The 16,395-nt window shown below is 61.1% G+C and overlaps 1 protein-coding gene across 4 annotated transcripts in view; it reads right to left on the reverse strand.

Moving 5' to 3' along the window:
• Nucleotides 1–1,688: 1,688 nt before the first annotated feature.
• Nucleotides 1,689–16,395, reverse strand: part of CAPZB (capping actin protein of muscle Z-line subunit beta) — a 137,786-nt gene continuing 123,079 nt past the window's right edge. For 2 of the 4 annotated variants that reach the window (XM_043446078.1, XM_043446076.1), the window contains exons 7-10: nt 6,285–6,350; nt 5,781–5,857; nt 4,701–4,813; nt 1,689–2,184 (exon numbers count right to left, since the gene is read on the reverse strand). In XM_043446078.1, the coding sequence (XP_043302013.1) occupies nt 4,711–4,813; nt 5,781–5,857; nt 6,285–6,350 (246 nt within the window). In that variant the 3' untranslated portion in view covers nt 1,689–2,184; nt 4,701–4,710. The remainder of the gene's footprint in view (nt 2,185–4,700; nt 4,814–5,780; nt 5,858–6,284; nt 6,351–16,395) is intronic. The other 2 variants (XM_043446079.1, XM_043446077.1) reach the window with 1 other exon arrangement.

The following is a 16,395-nucleotide window of genomic DNA, read 5'->3' on the forward strand; positions in this document are numbered from 1 at the left end:
TGGCTACCCTGCCGAGGAAGGGTCCCCTCGCACCCGCCCTGAAGCACGGCGGCTGCTTCAGGACCTGAACGGATGAAGGTTTGAGGACAGTCTCGGAATCAGGGCTCAGGATGGGCTCCATCCGAGGCTGGCCCGTCAAGGCTGCAGCAAGAGCAGTGGGAGGGCCGTGCAGACGGAATCCCCGGGTCACCTGCCCGAGCCCTCGTGCTCCTAGAGCGGGGACCGTCACGGGTGCCAGGCGCACCAGGGCGACTCCGGCAGGGCTGAGATCGGAAGGCGGGCAGGATCGGACGCCCCGGGCCCAGACCGGGACTGCTGCTGCCCCCCCCTCACCTCAGCGGCCTCCCGTCATCCGTCAAGTGCCAGCAAGCACCTCGTGCGCCCCTGGAGCGGGCATGCGGCGCTGCCCCCGAACCCCAGGAGCCACCACCAGCGGCAGGGGGCCCCAGAGAGCCGGTGGGCCCCCCGCAGCCCGTGTCGCTCCCTCAGTCCCGCGTCCCTCTGCAGGACGCTGGGGGCTGCCGGCCGCCACGGCGCCCACCCTCGTCTGAGCAGGGTCAGGACTGGCCGGGGGTGGCCCTCAGCCAGGGGCTCACACTGCTCTCCCGCCACCTGCCTCCGGCTGCCCCTCGCCGGGGACGGCTGGTCTCTGAGCCCGCGGTTCCCCATCACACCAGCCTGACCCAGCGCCAGAAAACAGCAGCGATGGCCCTTCCAGTGACGGGAGATTCTAGAATAGTAAGATCAGGCCTCTCATACATCATAGTTACAGCTTCTGGCTTTCAAGTGTTACTCCTGACCCCAGCACTGAACACCTACTGACCATGAACTCGCTGTCTGAGCCAGGCGTCCTGCCCCCGGGAGCCCGTGAGGAGGTCAGTTCGGCAGCCCGCCTGGGGGGCTGGCCCTGGCTCCATCGGCTTGCACCTGTCCACCTCCCTTATCTTCTCCACCTGAAGGTTCTCGAAAGGCGCTGCGCCCAAGGGTCTCTCGTTCCCGCCTCCATCTCAGCGGTGCTTTGCACTCAGAGGTGAGCCCCCATCTGGCAACTTTCTCATCAGACCCAGTGGAGAGAAGCCCGGACTGCGTCCGGACAGGTCATGCCTGTGCCCGGTGAAAGGGGACGGGATCGGGGAGCCCCCACCCCATCACGCCCAACCAGGTGACGGCCCCAGCGCTTCAGGACAGGCGGGGCAGGGGCCCGGAGAAGCAGCTGGGGCCCTGCAGGGACCCCTCGCCCCGCTCACTCGCGGCGTGGGCTCCACACGTCCTCCGCCCGACACCCCGCCGTGCCCCCCGCCCCCCAGCGGGGTGGCCAGAGTCACACATCCTCGGAAAGTGAGGAAGGCGAGAAAAAACACAAGGCTAACTGCGTCCCAGTTTCTTTTTATTTATTTTTTTTGTTCTTTTTTTTCTTTCTTTTTTTTTTAAGTATGGAAGCTCAAGTATAAGATGTAGATTTTTTTTAAGCTTTACAAAAAAACAAAATAAAACAAAAACTCCTTTTGCATTCCATAAAAATTGACAGAAAAGCACCTGGCCAGAAGAGCAGGACGGTCCGCAGTCCCCGCCCCCCACCGCGTGGTCTCCGCGGGACCGTGCCGAGGGCCACCTCTCCTTTCTCCCAGAGCTGTCCCCTGTCCCCCGCCCGGCCCCCAACCCCAAGCAACTCCCAAACACACGTGGAATCAGATTTCCAGTTTTTCTTCTATCTTTCACACACCACAGTTATTTCATAAAATTTTTTTGTTTTACATTTTTTACACCAATGTAACAAAAAGGTGGGAGGGGAGGGAGGCAGACAGACAGTGTATTTTTATGCCTATAAATGGGTGGTGGGGAGACGGGGGGCCGGGGCGGACAGAAAACGCGGTCTCTATGGGAATACCGAGTCGTGATAGCAAAACGTGGTGGGGGAAGGAGGCCTCCGAGACCAGGGGTGTTTACCGGGTTTATTCTCGGGAGAGATGGCGCTGCGGTGGTGATGCGAGTTGTTATGTGACCTGTCAGGGAGGGAAGGGACGAGGGAGGGAGCAGTGTCTAAGAAAGGAGCCTAACAGCGCACGGCGTCTCCGGTCAGTGGGAAGCAGAGGCTTTTAACACTGCTGCTTTCTCTTCAAAGCCTCCACCAGGTCGTTCTTAAGAGCTTCTTGTTTTGATTTGTCTGCAAAAGTCTGCACAGACCTGCGGGGTGGAGGGGGTAAGAATCGTCATGAGTGGGTAGAAGAGAAAAGGAAAAGGGGAGAGCTGCCATGCGGTGCATCCGGGGTGGGAGGGTCACAGGGCCGGGCGCCCCTCCACCCATGTCGCCTCTAGGAGCGGAGCTGCAAGCCGTGAGGGAAGGTCGGGGGGTGCGGAGGGGCCCAGAGCCGGAGGCTGGCCCCGCAGCACCTCCCGGGCCCTGCAGGGGAGGCCACAGCCCCGCTCTGCCCAGGCGGGCTGTGACCTGGACTCCAGGCACACGTCACAGCATCAGCCTGAGCCACAAGCGGCTCCGGGCTTCCAAGCACGATGCAGCTGAGTGGCTGCGGGTCAACTCCTGGATCGTGGAAACGTTCACCTGAGTGCACCGACAGGGGTTAGACAAGGCAAGCAAGAGCTAAGCTTTGCGGACGACGTGTAACTCATCATTTGTAAGTGCTTCTCAAGCACACTTAACTCTCACAAACATCACAGAGGAGTCCGAGCACTAGTCCCAATTTACAGATGAGGAAACTGAGGCTCTGAGAAATGACCCTGGCAATGACCTTAGTGATCCTGGTCAAGTTTTCCCAGTGTACAGGCTAGCCAGGGGCTTATTAAACTACGTATAACCTTTAGAACAGTCTCAAGGCAGTAGAAAGCAAGGGCGGCAGGCTGCCTGGCAGGACCACTGTGGAGCCACAGGAACCGCAAGCTTGATGCACACTGGCCGTGAAGCAGAACGGGAAGGAGAACAAAAAATAACCCCCCAGCCAGCGCCAAACGTGGCTTAAGTACAATGAGGTAGGACCAGGATCATCCACATGGAGTGCTGGCTCCTGAGCCTGAGAACACCCTGGGAAGTGCCCTCGAGAAGGTAAAGAGGACGGCAGAGACAAGACTCTCAGAGGCTCCACGTGCAGCCAGAAACCTCCCATGAGAAATGCTGACATCTTGGCTGATGCCGCACAACACGCGTTCCTGAGTGCTTGCTCTGCTCAGGCGGCCTGGTGGCCCTCGGGCTCCTCCACAGCTCCCGCGGGAGGAGACCGCGGCGGCCCCCACGGCTCCCTGGCCGCAGCGCGTGCTGGCTCCTCTGGGAGGGGCACACCAGGCCTGGGCTGCACCCAGCACCCCCCACCCCCAGGAGAAATGTCCAGAGGGAGGACCGGTAAGGGACAGGAGGTTAGGCTTGGAGCAGCTGGAGGCGTGCGGGGAGAGCGCTTGTTTAGGGGAAGCAGCTCAGGTCACGGCCAAGCCACCGGGCACCAGTGTCTGCAGGAGGTGCCGTGTGTGTGTCCCGGACAGAACGTGCCAGGCTGGGCAGCAGGGGATGGGGGTGCGGGGGGAGTCCTATGTCCCCACAGGGCCTGGCTGAGGGGAGGGGTCCAGAAGATTCTAGACCCACCCTAGAAGCGGAGGAGCTGGGGGGAACTGTACTATAATGGAACACCTTTAAAAGGGGGCTTCTTAGCGTTCTGATGGGAAGATGATGATCCCAGCACGAGGCTGGGGGCCGAGAGACGCCCCAGGCCCGACGCCGGTGTGCACCCAGACCAGACCGCTGCAGCCACAGCAGAGCAGCCCTCCCTGGTTGCACAAGGGCCGCCCCCCGTGAAAGCCCCCTGAGCCTCTTCTGGGTTGGGGCCCCACGTCCAGCTCCCGGGCCTGGGAGGAAGCCCCTAGGCCCGGGCTCCGGTCTCCAGATGCCTGATATTAAACCCAGTTTCCCTCCTCGTCTCCGGGGATGCTGACAGCTTCTGCACATCTGTATCCATCACATGCTCAAGTCACGGTTCTCGGCCGTTGTCCACAAGCAAGACTATCTCCCTTCTGTCAGCTGTAAGGCGTTTAGGAGGACGGCCGCAGCTCATCGAGGGCAGGGGGTGATGCTGGTCCCGGTGGCTGCAGGGGGCCTGGGGGCACCAGGCCTGGCTCAGACATTACAGTCCTGCTCTGGGCTTCCCTGGGGGCTCAGACATTAAAAATCGGCCTGCAATGTGGGACAGCCGGGTTCGATCCCTGGGTCGGGAAGATCCCCGGAGGAGAGAATCTTTACCCACTCCAGTATTCTTGCCCCGAGAATTCCATGGACAGAGGAGCCTGACAGGCTACAATCCATGGGGTTGCAGAGTCTTAAGAGAGCTGGCTCTGTGTCCCCCCTCAGACTCAGGGCAGTACCCCTCCTGGGGTCTTTTTGAGCTTCTGGGATCCTTGGTGGGAAGGTGGCAAAGCTCCGGCTGCGCACAGAGCAGACAGAGGCCGCCCCAGCCTCCGGCCGAGCGTGGTGACCGTGCCCTGGCCCGCCGGCCCGCCCCACACGCGGCCCTGCCCGGAGTGGCCAAGCACACACACTGCACACGTGACCCGGGCCCGCGTCGCGCAGGGCGAAGTCGGCAGTTACGGGGCGGCTCCCGGCCGAGCGGACACGGGTTAGTGGTGTTTAAGGGGCTGGCGGGGTCTCGGCGGGCAGGTGAGTCCTGTTACGTGGGGCGGCTCAGGCCTCTCAGGCAGGGTACCTGGAGCGGCTCAGTTATCGGGCTGGATGTGGATCTGGCGCTGCGTCAGCACTTGGGAAAGCTCCCTCTGCAGCTGCAGGAACTTGGGGTTGTCGGGGATAACGTCAACAGATCTACAGAGAGTGTGCAGAGTGAGGGCCGCGGAGGGGCCCCAGCGCGGAGGAAGTGGGGGGCCGCGGGTTTTCAGCCGTCACCCGGGACGGTGCAGGCCGAAGGGTGTGTCTGGCGTGGAGGATGCAGGGGCCCCAGGCCGGGAAGCTCTGCGCAGAGATGACGCCCCAGGCTCAACAGCCCAAGGAGGGCAATGCCGTGTGGGGTGAGCGGGCGAGTAAACCCCCAGGGCCAGACCAGGCTCCCCACAGACGGGGAATCAGAAAGGCGAGTCCAGAGTGAGCGCCACTCTCACAGCTGTGTGAGAGAGAGACTGAACCGTCTCCTCTGGACAGACTCAAACCCAGGCCGCCCCCAGGCCACTTCCTGCCGCTGCCTGGCCCAGAGGAGGGGTCTGTCCACAGGGGGATGGCAGGGCTGGGGGCCAAGGGTGGAGCACGAGCCCCCAGCCCCAGCTCCTGGACGGGCAGGACGCCCCCGAGAGGAGTCCCTGGTCTAAGGTCACGGAGCCGGGCCCCCGGCAGAAGGCAGCGGGCCGGGGCTCTCTCTGGGGGATGCACCGCTGCCTGAGACCTGGCCAACCGGAGGCTGCGCTCCCCGCTGTGTCGGAGGGTCTGACCATGGGGTCCTCAGGTCCCAGGGCCAGTGGGTCTGGGCAGAACCTTCAGGCAGGACTCAGCCCGGGGGACTGAGAGGTGGCTGCAGGAACGAGGGCATGAAAGCCGTGAAGGCGGACGGCCCCCAGGAGACACAAACGGAGGAGATCAGCACGCACGTCTACCCTGAGAACAAGTCCTGCATGCGGGGCTTCAGCTCGCAAACCTGCGTTAACGCCCGTCGGGCGGGCACTCTGGCCCTGGTCTACAGAGGAGGAGACTGCGGCCCCGGGCCGTGCAGCTGTTAGGCGGTGACCTCAGACCCATACCCCCATCTTCCGGGTCCCACAGCCTGCGCTCGTGGGTACGTTACCTCAGCCCGTTGACGATGTCCTTTGTCTTCCCGAAGTAGATCTCGTTCAGCGTACTTCTGATTTTGTTCTCCATGTCCTGGAAGGGAGGCGGCCAGTCAGGGGCACGGTCAGGAGGCGCCCGCCCCACCGGCAATCTGCAGTCCCCGTGGTGGCCACACGGGGGGGTGCGGGAGCCCCCGGCCAGGGCCTGGCCTGCCGCCCATGCCCTCCCGTGGGCTCGGGGACAACTGCAGGGCACCCCTTCTTCCGGAGGGCGTGGGGACGGGGGGCGCTGAGGGGTAGCTGGTGTCTCCCACCCACACTCGGTAGGGGGGGCAGGGCTGAGGGGTTCCCGCGCTGAGTCCTCTGGGTGCGCGTGTTTGGGGGACGGCAGAGGAGGGGCCTCTGGCGCTGAGCCCGGCTCGCGAGCGGGTCAGAAGGCGCAGAGACACCAGGCGGGGCCCAGAAACGGGCACCGCGCGGCTGGAAGCTGGCGGGAAGCTGCCCAGGAGGTGGCCACTCACCTCCACCAGGCGCCCGATGTTGGCTATGTGCGGAGAGCAGTCGCTCACGGTCTCATCCTTCTCCATCTGCAAGGGAACGGGAACACGGCTGAGTCAGAGCGCCGGGCGGCGGCGGCCGCCGGGGCTGCACAGAACCTGCTCTCCCCAGGGGGCGGGCCGTGGGAAGCCCGGCACGAGGGTCACAGGCGGTCGGGCCAACGCAAGGTCAGAGGCCTGTCTCCAGGGCCATCTCGGGCCCACAGCACAGCCCTCCCCGGCTCCACGGCAGGAGGGCACTCGCGCGGCTTCAGGCCCTGATATCGCGGGTGAGCCTCCAAGGCGCCTGCCAGTGGCGGCCGTGCCTGGCAGTTACGGGGGTGGGGGGTGGGGCTGACAACCCAGGTGTCAGACGGGACCCCAGGCGTCAGACAGGGGACCCCAGACTCAGGCTGAAGGGGAGACTCGCCCAAGGTCACACGGGCGGGGAAGGCAGAGCCTGCTCGGATCAGCGCCGTGCCCACTTCCCAGCCTGCGTTCTGTCTACTCCTGCTGAAGGTGCGGTCCTTCCTGGGGAGTGCATGGCCAGAAAAGGATGCACACCATCCATCCAGGCGGCCTTTCACATGCGACCTGCAGCTGTGAAAACGCTGCATAAAAACCCCCGTTTAGCCATCTGGAGACCGAATCCTTGCCTTCCTCCGTGCCATGCCTGTCGAGGGAACACAGTTCTTTTCTCCCGACTTCCTGTAACTCATCTCGGTACTCTTCTTCCTCAAATAATTCTCTCAAAGGCCCTCCGCTATTTTCCAAATTGTCCAAACCAATGACTTTTTTGAGCTCGTGTCTCTTTAGTATTTAACAATGTAGATGTGGCCCTTCCGCAGGGATGCGCCCTCCGAGGGCCAGCGGGAAGGGGGAGCAGGCACAGGGAACCCTGACGTGAACGCCGAGTCACAACACGACTCTCCCCCAACTTCCTCCCCAGGTTTAGGGCTTCTTTCTCGCCATGATCACATATCCCTTAAGGGCGGATGTACCCGTTTCACCCTCACAGTCGCCGAGCAGATTACTAAGTGCACAAACGCTGGTCGACCTGACTGGAACCACACTGCAGTCAGCACCGTTACTGAAACAAACTCTGGGAGCTTAACACACAGGCAGTCAAGAAGCAGGACGACGGGACAGGAACCGGATCAGGAAGCCGAGAGCTCAGGATGAGCTCAGATGAGTGAGAACAGAGAGTGAAGGTGGACGGCTAACTTCCTTCAGAGCCGGAACAGGCAGGGCAGATGCCTGCGCTGGGCGGTGGTCTGTTCAGATGCTAAAGGCCTCCGTCGCCTCACCTGTTTAGACTTCTCTTACCGATGAACTTTAGGGTGACTTTAGGGCTGGGAAAGGTACAACAGACCCAGTTAAGAGGGAGGCAGAGCTGGAAGCAGGTGGTGGTAGGAGAGAACCAAGTCATTTAAAATGACGAGGCTTCAGGCTCAGACTGAATCTTAAAATCCGATTCCGTGACATAGACATCCCTGAAAAGCTAGAGCACGCTTCAGAGGTGCTGGAACTCTGTGGAGGGCAGAGGCTGACCCTGCTTTCATAACAGAAGGAAGACTGGAGTTGGAAGTTAAACACTGGCCTGACGCTGATCCAGACAACTTTAGATGGGACCAGTAAAAACAAAAACCCATCTCCTGGCACGTTTTCAAATCAGATGCTCCAGGAGCCAGCGCGGGCTGGCTATGGACACGATGTGACGGGGATGCTGGGCTGAGGAACACAGGCTCCCCGAGAGCGCGTCCCTGCGGCAGCTTCCCACCTAGGATCCCGCGGCCCTGGCTGGACCACAGCCTGCCGGTTCCCCAGGGCAGCCAGCAGGATTTCCTGCCAGGCCCTGGGTCCGTCTGTCTGTGCAGGACCTAAGGGAAGGTGCGCCTGACAGGGTTCATGGGGCGGCGCCAGGGACATCAAGGGTGGAGGTGATGGACGGGTTGCTCCTGGCCAGAGACTTGGTCGGCGGCAGGGCGCAGAGTTTCCAGGCCTCAGTCTGTCTCCCTCTCCTCAGGACCACCCTGCACCCGAGGAAACTGAGGCAGGGAGACGTCACAGAGCCTGTCCCTCGACAGCCCTGCTGGGCCTGGCGGCCTGTGGTCCTTCTGCTCCAGCGTGACCGCGTGCACCCGGGCAAACGCAGACCACATACTTTGGCTCAGACATTAATCTTGCCGAGAACAACACGGGGAACAGGTCCAGCAGACAGACTTGTGGGTTTTGGGTGATTTCGCTTGACAAGAATGCGAGGTGACTGCTAGGACGGCGTTCGTGCACCTTTCAGGATCAAAAAGAAGCTGTTCCTGGTGCCCAGGTCAGGGGCCGCGTGCCCACCCCCTTCCCTGGTGGAGCTGCAGGGCCCCCTCCCGGCCCAGCTGGGTTCAGTCTGGGTTTCAGACAGCCATGGACACGCTCTTCTGCGTCAAAGGTCTGCACACCCCGAGCCCAGGAAGTGGGAAAGCATGTGGGCGTTTCAGGCCTGGAGGAGGAGGCAGGAGGTCGTGGCCGCGCTCTGAAACCTGCTGCCTGGCGGGGCGCGTCCAGTGGTCCCGTCACTGCTGAGGGCAGTGGAGCTGTCACAGCGCCCGCTCACACGGCCAGGCGCCCCGGGTCCCCGGAGGGGTCTGGGGAGAAATGGGAGGCCCTGTGTCATGGCGCTGCAAGCTGGGGAGAGGGGGAACCAGAGTGGAGTGATGGTCTGGAACCCAAGTCCTCGCCTTCCGAAGCCAGGACACCAAGTCTCTGAGAGGGAAGATGTCTGGCTCTGGGCGGACTGCTCTGCGGAGGGCTGGCCGAACCGGAGAGGCGGCGAGACGCGAGCAGGACCAGCTGAGCCGCCCCAGGCACTCTAGCCAAGGATCCTGGGGAGACTCGATCCTTGGAGATTCCAGGGGTCCCCACAAAACAGGGGTGCGCATGCCTATGAACTTCACCGTTTCAGGTGTGAGAAGCGCCTCTCCCCGCCCCGGCAGAGCTGCAGCATCTGTGAGATGCACTTGGCCCTGACAGCTGGAGCGCACGCGTGCTAACAGGGGATGGGACCCCATCTGTCACGGGGAAGGACGGAGGCTACCCACTCAACCCCGAAAGGTGAGCCGGACACGACACGCTGGCACCCAGGGCTCTCCCCTCCCACGGGGAGGAGGCTCCCGTGCCTGGCTTGATGGCCGCTCAGGGCTGCTCTTCTGGGCAAGGAGAGGCCTGGGGCTCTGACCCAAGTGAATTACATCATCCCACAAATCAGTTTCCCTCCTTCCCCAGCTCCGCACAGACGGTGGATCCCTGGGACACCCAGAGAAGCAGGGAGGCGGTGAGCTCAAAGAGAATCCCATCTTAAATGAGCGCCAATCACCCAAAGCTGAGGCCAGGACTGGAGGCAAAGGGCTCAGGGCCATGGGGTCAGCGAAGCCCCACTGGGTGTCGGACGGCTTGGGTGTCATCTCTGCTTCAGAATCAGAGCCGTCCTCCAACAAAGGGAGAGGCTGGCCCTGCCAGGCCCTCAGCGGTCAGAGGGGCCTGGGCAGGGGCGCGAGCCTTCTCCGGGAGCAGACCAACTCCCCGGGAGGACCCAAGGGCCTGCAAAGCTCGAGGCCAGGAATCTGAGCCAAGGCAAAGGCCCAGCAGGGCCCCGGGGGAGGGAAGGAAGAGGGTGGGCTGGGAGGGGGGCAGGGGCCTGGCACACGGATGTGTTTCCACGGCCCCTCTGCCGATTCCCTCCACACCTGGTCAGGGTCAGCTCGCTGGCAATGCTGACCCACCAAAAACAGAGCTATTTTTGCAACGCGGATATTATTACATCTCATAAAAGCGGCTGCCAGGGGAAAACATTTTTATGGGCTGTGGTCGCACAGATGTTCCACAAGGTGGTTCCAGCCGAGTCTAAAGTCAGAGCCCAGCCTGCCCACCCCCGTCTGGTACCCCCGGCTCCCCTCCGCGGCTGGGAGATGCGGGGGACATGGGCCTGTTTAAAAAGCAGGCCATTTTCCTCAAGAGGGAAAATGTGAGCAGAGTGCCAGGCAGTGCTTCTCCGGGGCCCTGCAGGCGGCTCTGCTCTGCAGCCCTGGGCCAGGCCTTGGCCCTCGAAGCCTCTAACTCCTTGCCGACACCCGCCCCGGGCCCAGAGTGGCGCCGGGCTCCACCGCCGCGCTGATCCTGGGACTCGCCTCAGGCCGGCTCCAGCCTGAGGCCAGCATCCTCCTGGGCCCTGGGCTGGGCGCCAGGTCAGCGCAGGGCTGGAGACCAGGGCCTGGCGTGCTGGCAAGCCGGAAGACAGTGGCCGGACAGCCTCTCAGCGGAGCTTCCGTCCGCCCAGTTCAGGAAAAATTAAGCAGAGCCTGGCCTGCATGGTAACAGTCCTAGCAGCAACAGCTCCTGCTTTATTTACTGGGCAGAACCCGTGCCTCAAGGTGGCTTTTATTTCTGCTCTAACAGTCTTTCCAAAGGGGCGTTATGGGCTCGCTGGTGAAAATGCTGAACTTCAGAGAAGGGAGGTGGTCTGTCCAGGTCACACAGCTAGAAGGAGACTGGCCTGGGATTGGGACGACAGCCTGGATGATTCCAAAACCTGTTTTCTTCCAGGAGACTTCTCCGTTTGCTCAGCCTCATCCACACTCCTTACCGGAAAAATCAAGGCCAGACCGCAGTGCAGGGCTCAGACATTCCGAGCGGCTCCGTCCCTGCCCTGCCTGCCTCCCTGCCCTGCCCTTCCTCGGATCTCCTCTCCGCTCTACCTGACCTTCCTGGGGGGCATTGCCCAGGGTGGCAGCCTCACACTGACTCGCCCCCTTGACCAAGCTGGGGCCGCTCTGCCCCAGGTCACGGGACATGCACGGGGCCTCTGCCCCACTCAAGCACAGCGCCCGCCTGACTGCCCAGCAAGGGTCGAAGCGGCTTTCTCAGCCTCAACCTGCACGCAGGGGCCCCGGCTGGAACCTCACTGCGTGCAGACGCCACGCGGGGGCCAGGGGACTGGCCTCACCTCCCCACCCCACGAGACATTCCACCTCTGTTGCTAAATATTTAGAACGTGAAAAAAAAACAAATCAAACGCACATCTGCAGGGCCCGGCCCGTGGGTTTCCTTCCAGAGACCTGCGGTCCCGCCTTTTCCCACGTTCCTCTGACATGCAGCAGTGACCTCACAGAGCGGCGTCCTCTTGGGCGCGCTGGTGCTTGGCCGGTGGCCCGGGGGCCAGCGTCTGCCCTCAGCCCCTCCAGGATGGGCTGTGAGAGCCCCTGCGGGGACCACCCCCCACCTGCCTCCTACGGCCCCATCGCTGCAGGGACTTGCCAAAACACAGTATCTGCTTTGTCTTCCAGGGACCTATGACCCTAAGGGACGCCAAAGGCGGGACTGCAGGCGGCGGGGGAGGGCGCCGTGGTCTGAGCATCCCCACCGCCAGCGGGTCAGCCAGGCTGGCACGCTCACCAAGAGGGAAAGACAGTCAGTGCGAGTGGCTCCTACTGTCCACACGACGAAGGAGGGCACGGAGGCAAAGCCCGAGGAGGGGACGGGGTGGGCGCGGTAAATGCCACCAAGCCCGAGCCACGGCCAGGCACGGGGAGACTCCCTGCGGCCCAGTGGCCGAGACTCCGATCTCCCAGCGCAGGGGCCCGGGTTCGATCCCGTCAGGGAACTAGATTCCATATGCCACAGCTACAGATCGTGCATCCACTGCTAAGGCCTGGCCTGGCCAAATCAATCAGGACAGGTGAGGGAGGCAGGAACATGGGGAACCTGGGGTCACCCCAGGAAGGGCGGCCCAGGCCGGTGTGGCTGTGGTGTGGATGCGCTGGGAGCCCTCGGACCGGAGCCATCCCTCTGCACGCCCAGGTCAGCAACTGTGGCCTCACGGAGGCACTCATGCCAGGGAAGAGCCCTCTGAACCCAGGGCGCACACCTTGGGGGTCACCCAAGATTCTCTAACCCGTCCCTCCTCTCCTCTTCCTGCCTCTGCCCTTCCTCGTATCTCCTGCCGTGAGGCCCCTTCATTGACCCACTGGCCACAGGCCAGACGCTGTGGCCCCTGGGGCTGCCCCGCTGGGCCCTGGCCACCCCTCTCCTGCGCGGGTCTAACGGCCTCCACTCCACCTGCAGGGCCACCTTTTGGAGACACACATCTGATCGGTCGACTACTTAAAAATCTTAAAGCCCTCCTCACTGCTTCCAGAGGTGCAGGCGTCTCATGAGGTCAACCTGGTTCCTACAAGAGACACCCAAAGGGCAGCACGGCTGAGCACAGCCCAGGGAGGCCTGGCCCCTCCACCGGCCTCCGCAGGTGTGGCCCACTCGCCCACGGCTGCTGCCCACGGGAGAGTCCTGGGCACCCACAGGCAGCGTCCTGTCTACACTGAGCCGACAGCGCGACAGACGCCTGTGCAAATGCTTATTGAGCATCTCCTGAATGCCAGGCACAGGGGACGGACTAGACCAAAAAATGCAGTGTGGCAGAATGCAGCCTTTTTTTATTTCCTAGGAGACAAATCCGGGTTCATGTCCCAGCTCTGCCTGCTGCTTCAGTAAGTCACCACGGGGCAAACTACTGAAGAGCCAGAACCCCGGTTTCCTCACCTGCTAAGTGATGCCATGCTGTTCACAACCCGCCCCGTGGAGACAGCCCACGCCACCACGCGGGCCCACCCTATCGCGGATCCGCTTGGCTTTCCTGGAACCCCCGGTTCGGAGGCTTTCCTGGCCTCCGGTCCAAGAGGACCAGAGGCTTTTTCCCAAGGCTCACCTGGGACAAACAGCTAAACCCACAACTCTCATTTCCCCCTGTTTGCGCAGAAGCTACGCATCATTAACTGAGATTTGTCACCCTCACGGCTTCCCGGGCCCGCCTCCTGCAGTTACTTACATTGGAAACCAGCCCCAGCTTTAATGTGCCTCGGATGAGTTATGTGACCGGCCGCGAGGATGATGACAGAAGCCCGAGTTTCCCCATTAGGGCCGAGAGCACAAGGCAACCCACACAGGCCGCGGCCCGGCCCGGCGCGCTGAGGACAGCCTCTCATCGGGCCGGCGTTTGGCTTGGCAGCAGGCGCCGTGCATGGCAAGCCGGAACCAGGCCCTGGCCGTGGGCTGACAGCTCTGATTTAAACTATTAGGAAGGCTGGGGATTAAATATTTGTCCAGGTCACTGTAAACTGGGTGGAATTATAAACAGTTCAGAGCGGTAAGTGATGCAGGAAGCCGCCTCCGGATACGGATTTAGGATTTTCCACCACTCCTCGGGTGGTGGGAGCCAGCTGCCTGGGGGTTCCTCTGCCCCGCCTCATCAGTGCTGCTGCAAGACAAGGGCCTGTTTCCTTGCGGAAGGATGGGCTCTGCCCAGCATGCACTTGCCTTGGTTCTGGGAGGGTTTGGGGACAGCCCTGCCCCGAGGCCAGAGAAGGTGACCTCCGAGACCCCCTGTGGCTCCAGGCAGGTTCTACGTGGAGAGTCTGAGGCTCCGACCCTCAGAGCAGGCAGCTGCCTTGCACTACTTCCGTTCAAGAGCATGGAGATGCTCCTGTGACCGCAACACAAACGCAGTTAAGAGTTACCATGGTGAAGAGCTGACTCATGGGGAAAGACCCTGACGCTGGGAAAGACTGAAGGCAGAAGAAGGGGATGACAGAGGACGAGATGGTCGGATGGCATCACCCACTCGACAGACACGAGTTTGAGCAAGCTCTGGGAGTTGGTGATGGACAGGGAGGCCTGGCATGCTGCAGTCCATGGGGTCGCAGGGGGTCGGACATGACTGAGCAACTGAACTGGAGGTCAAGAGTGAGGGGACATGTGCACACCCATGGCTGACTCATGCTGATGTATGGAAGAAACCTGGAGAAGGAAACGGCAACCCTCTCCAGTGTTCTTGCCTGGAGAGTCCCATGGACAGAGGAGCCTGGTGGGCTACAGTTCAAGGGGTTGCAAAGAGTTGGACACAACTAAGCAACTAACACACAAACACACGGAAGAAACCACAGCAATGTTGTGAGGTAATTATCCTCTAATTTAAAATATACTTAACTAAAAAAAAACAAGAGTCACTAAGGACTTTCCTCGTGGTATAGCACGTAAAAATCTACTTGCCAGCGTAGGGAGCACAGGCTCAATCCCGCGTCCGGGAAGATTCCACGTGCCTCTGAGCAACTAAGCCTGTGGGCCACAACTACCGAAGCCCGCCTAGAATGCGTGCTCCACGAGAGGGGCCACCGCAATGGGACGCCCGTCCGAGCTCACTGCAGCTAGCAAACGCCCGTGCACAGCAAGGAAGACCCAGGGCAACCAAAAATAACAATAAAGTTACTAAGTTAAAATTTCTGCCACGTTAAAAAAAAAATCAATGGCTATTAAAAGTATAATTATGTTACTAAAAAAAAAAAAAAAATCTTGACATTAAAAGGGATCCTCAGGGAGCTCCGGGCTGAAGATGGGGACGGCCGTGCTCAGGGCTGCTGCAGGGCTGCCAGTCCGGCTTCCCCGAGGCCCGCGCGTCCTCTGCCCTCACACAGAGGCACCGCCGGCCCTCACCGGCCGGGGCGGATGCCTCCCCGAGGGATGGCCTGTTACAAGTTCTAAAGGTGGACGCTTAAGCAAGGGTCTTGCTTAGAAGCTTAAAGCAGCACGTGAAGTAGGAAGTGAAGGCTGCTCTAGGGGAGGCGGCACGTCCTGGTCCAAGCTCCCAGTTCAGCTGAGGCACGCTTGGAAGGGACATCTTGGAGACGAGCTGCTCATGAGAACTGAGCCAAAGACGGGCAAGAGAAAGGCACACGTCCTTGGTCATTCGGATGACCCAACTCCATTTCTCGTGTACCTCTGGTCTTCACCCATGGTTCCTGGCTCACAGATCCCAAGACCCTTACAGTCTCCTAAGTGAGAGCAGCGATGGCAGCATCTTTTATGGTATTTGGTCTCGTCTGCAGTCCCTGAAATCAATCGCTTCAGGGCCATAAAGGGGAAACAAGCACCCTGTCACTCATAACAAGCTCCTTCCACCATGACTGGGTTGATGCGAACGAGGTGACTTTTGGAAACCACCTCAGGATGGGGCCTGGCTGCCAGGGGCACCGATCACAGATGGAGGGGTGGCACTTTGAGTCCCATTCCGGGGGGAGAAGGGCTGGAGGTCGACTCGATCGCCCGTGACTTAATGAATCATGCCCGTCGGGCAGTCTCCGAGTCTGTTGGTCGCTCAGTCCTGTCTGACTCTTTGTGACCCCGTGGACTGTAGTCCTCAGGCTCCTCTGTCCATGGAAGTTTCCTGGCAAGAATACTGGACTGGATCGTCACTCCCTTCTCTAGAATCTTCCCAACTCGGGGATCGAACCCTGGTCTCCTGCACTGCGGGCAGATTCTTACCGTCTGAGCCCATGGAAGTCTCTGTGAAACCCCACAAAAGGTGGGAATCAGAGAGCTTCCAGGTTGAGAAACCAACTGGCTTCCAGGCGCCACCTGCAGGGCCCCAAAACTCCACCAGGACAGCAGGCCTTGATTGAGACCTCACCCTCCGGATATCTCCATCTGGCTGTTAGTCCGTAATGTTTAAAGTTCCGCTGCAAAGAGCTGCAGGCTAATGAGTAAACAGGTTTCTCTGGGTTCGGTGAGCAGCTCTAGTAAATTAATGGACCCCAAGGACAGGGTCGTGGGAACCTCTGATGTGCAGCCAGTAGGTCAGAAGCCCAGGTGACAACCTGAACTCTAGAGTCTGAAGGTGTCTGAAGGGGAGGCGGGCAGGCAGCCGTTTGGGACTGAGCCCTGAACACGCAGTCTGACACTGTCTCCAGGTAGAGTGACGCGCAGGACACCCTGCTGGGGTCTGCAGAACTGTCAGTGGTGGCACTGGGCCTCACCCCCACCCCCGCCAAGATGGCCCTGGGTGTGGAACCCAGAGAGCAGCGTCTGTCAAATGTTAATGGGCACGTAAATTACTTGAGACTTCTTTGAAACTGAGGTCTGGATCTGGTAGGTCAGGGTGGGGCCTGCGCTCTCTGGGTCTGTGACCAGCTCTGCGGTCCGCAGCGCTGATGCAGGGCCTTCCTGCACCAGGCTGTGGGCAGAAAGGTGCCCCCGAGCTGCAGAGGACGAGGCTCTCAGCGAG

This window comes from Cervus canadensis, chromosome 24 (genome assembly GCF_019320065.1).
Source record: "Cervus canadensis isolate Bull #8, Minnesota chromosome 24, ASM1932006v1, whole genome shotgun sequence".
In the NCBI taxonomy this organism is placed as follows: domain Eukaryota; kingdom Metazoa; phylum Chordata; class Mammalia; order Artiodactyla; family Cervidae; genus Cervus; species Cervus canadensis.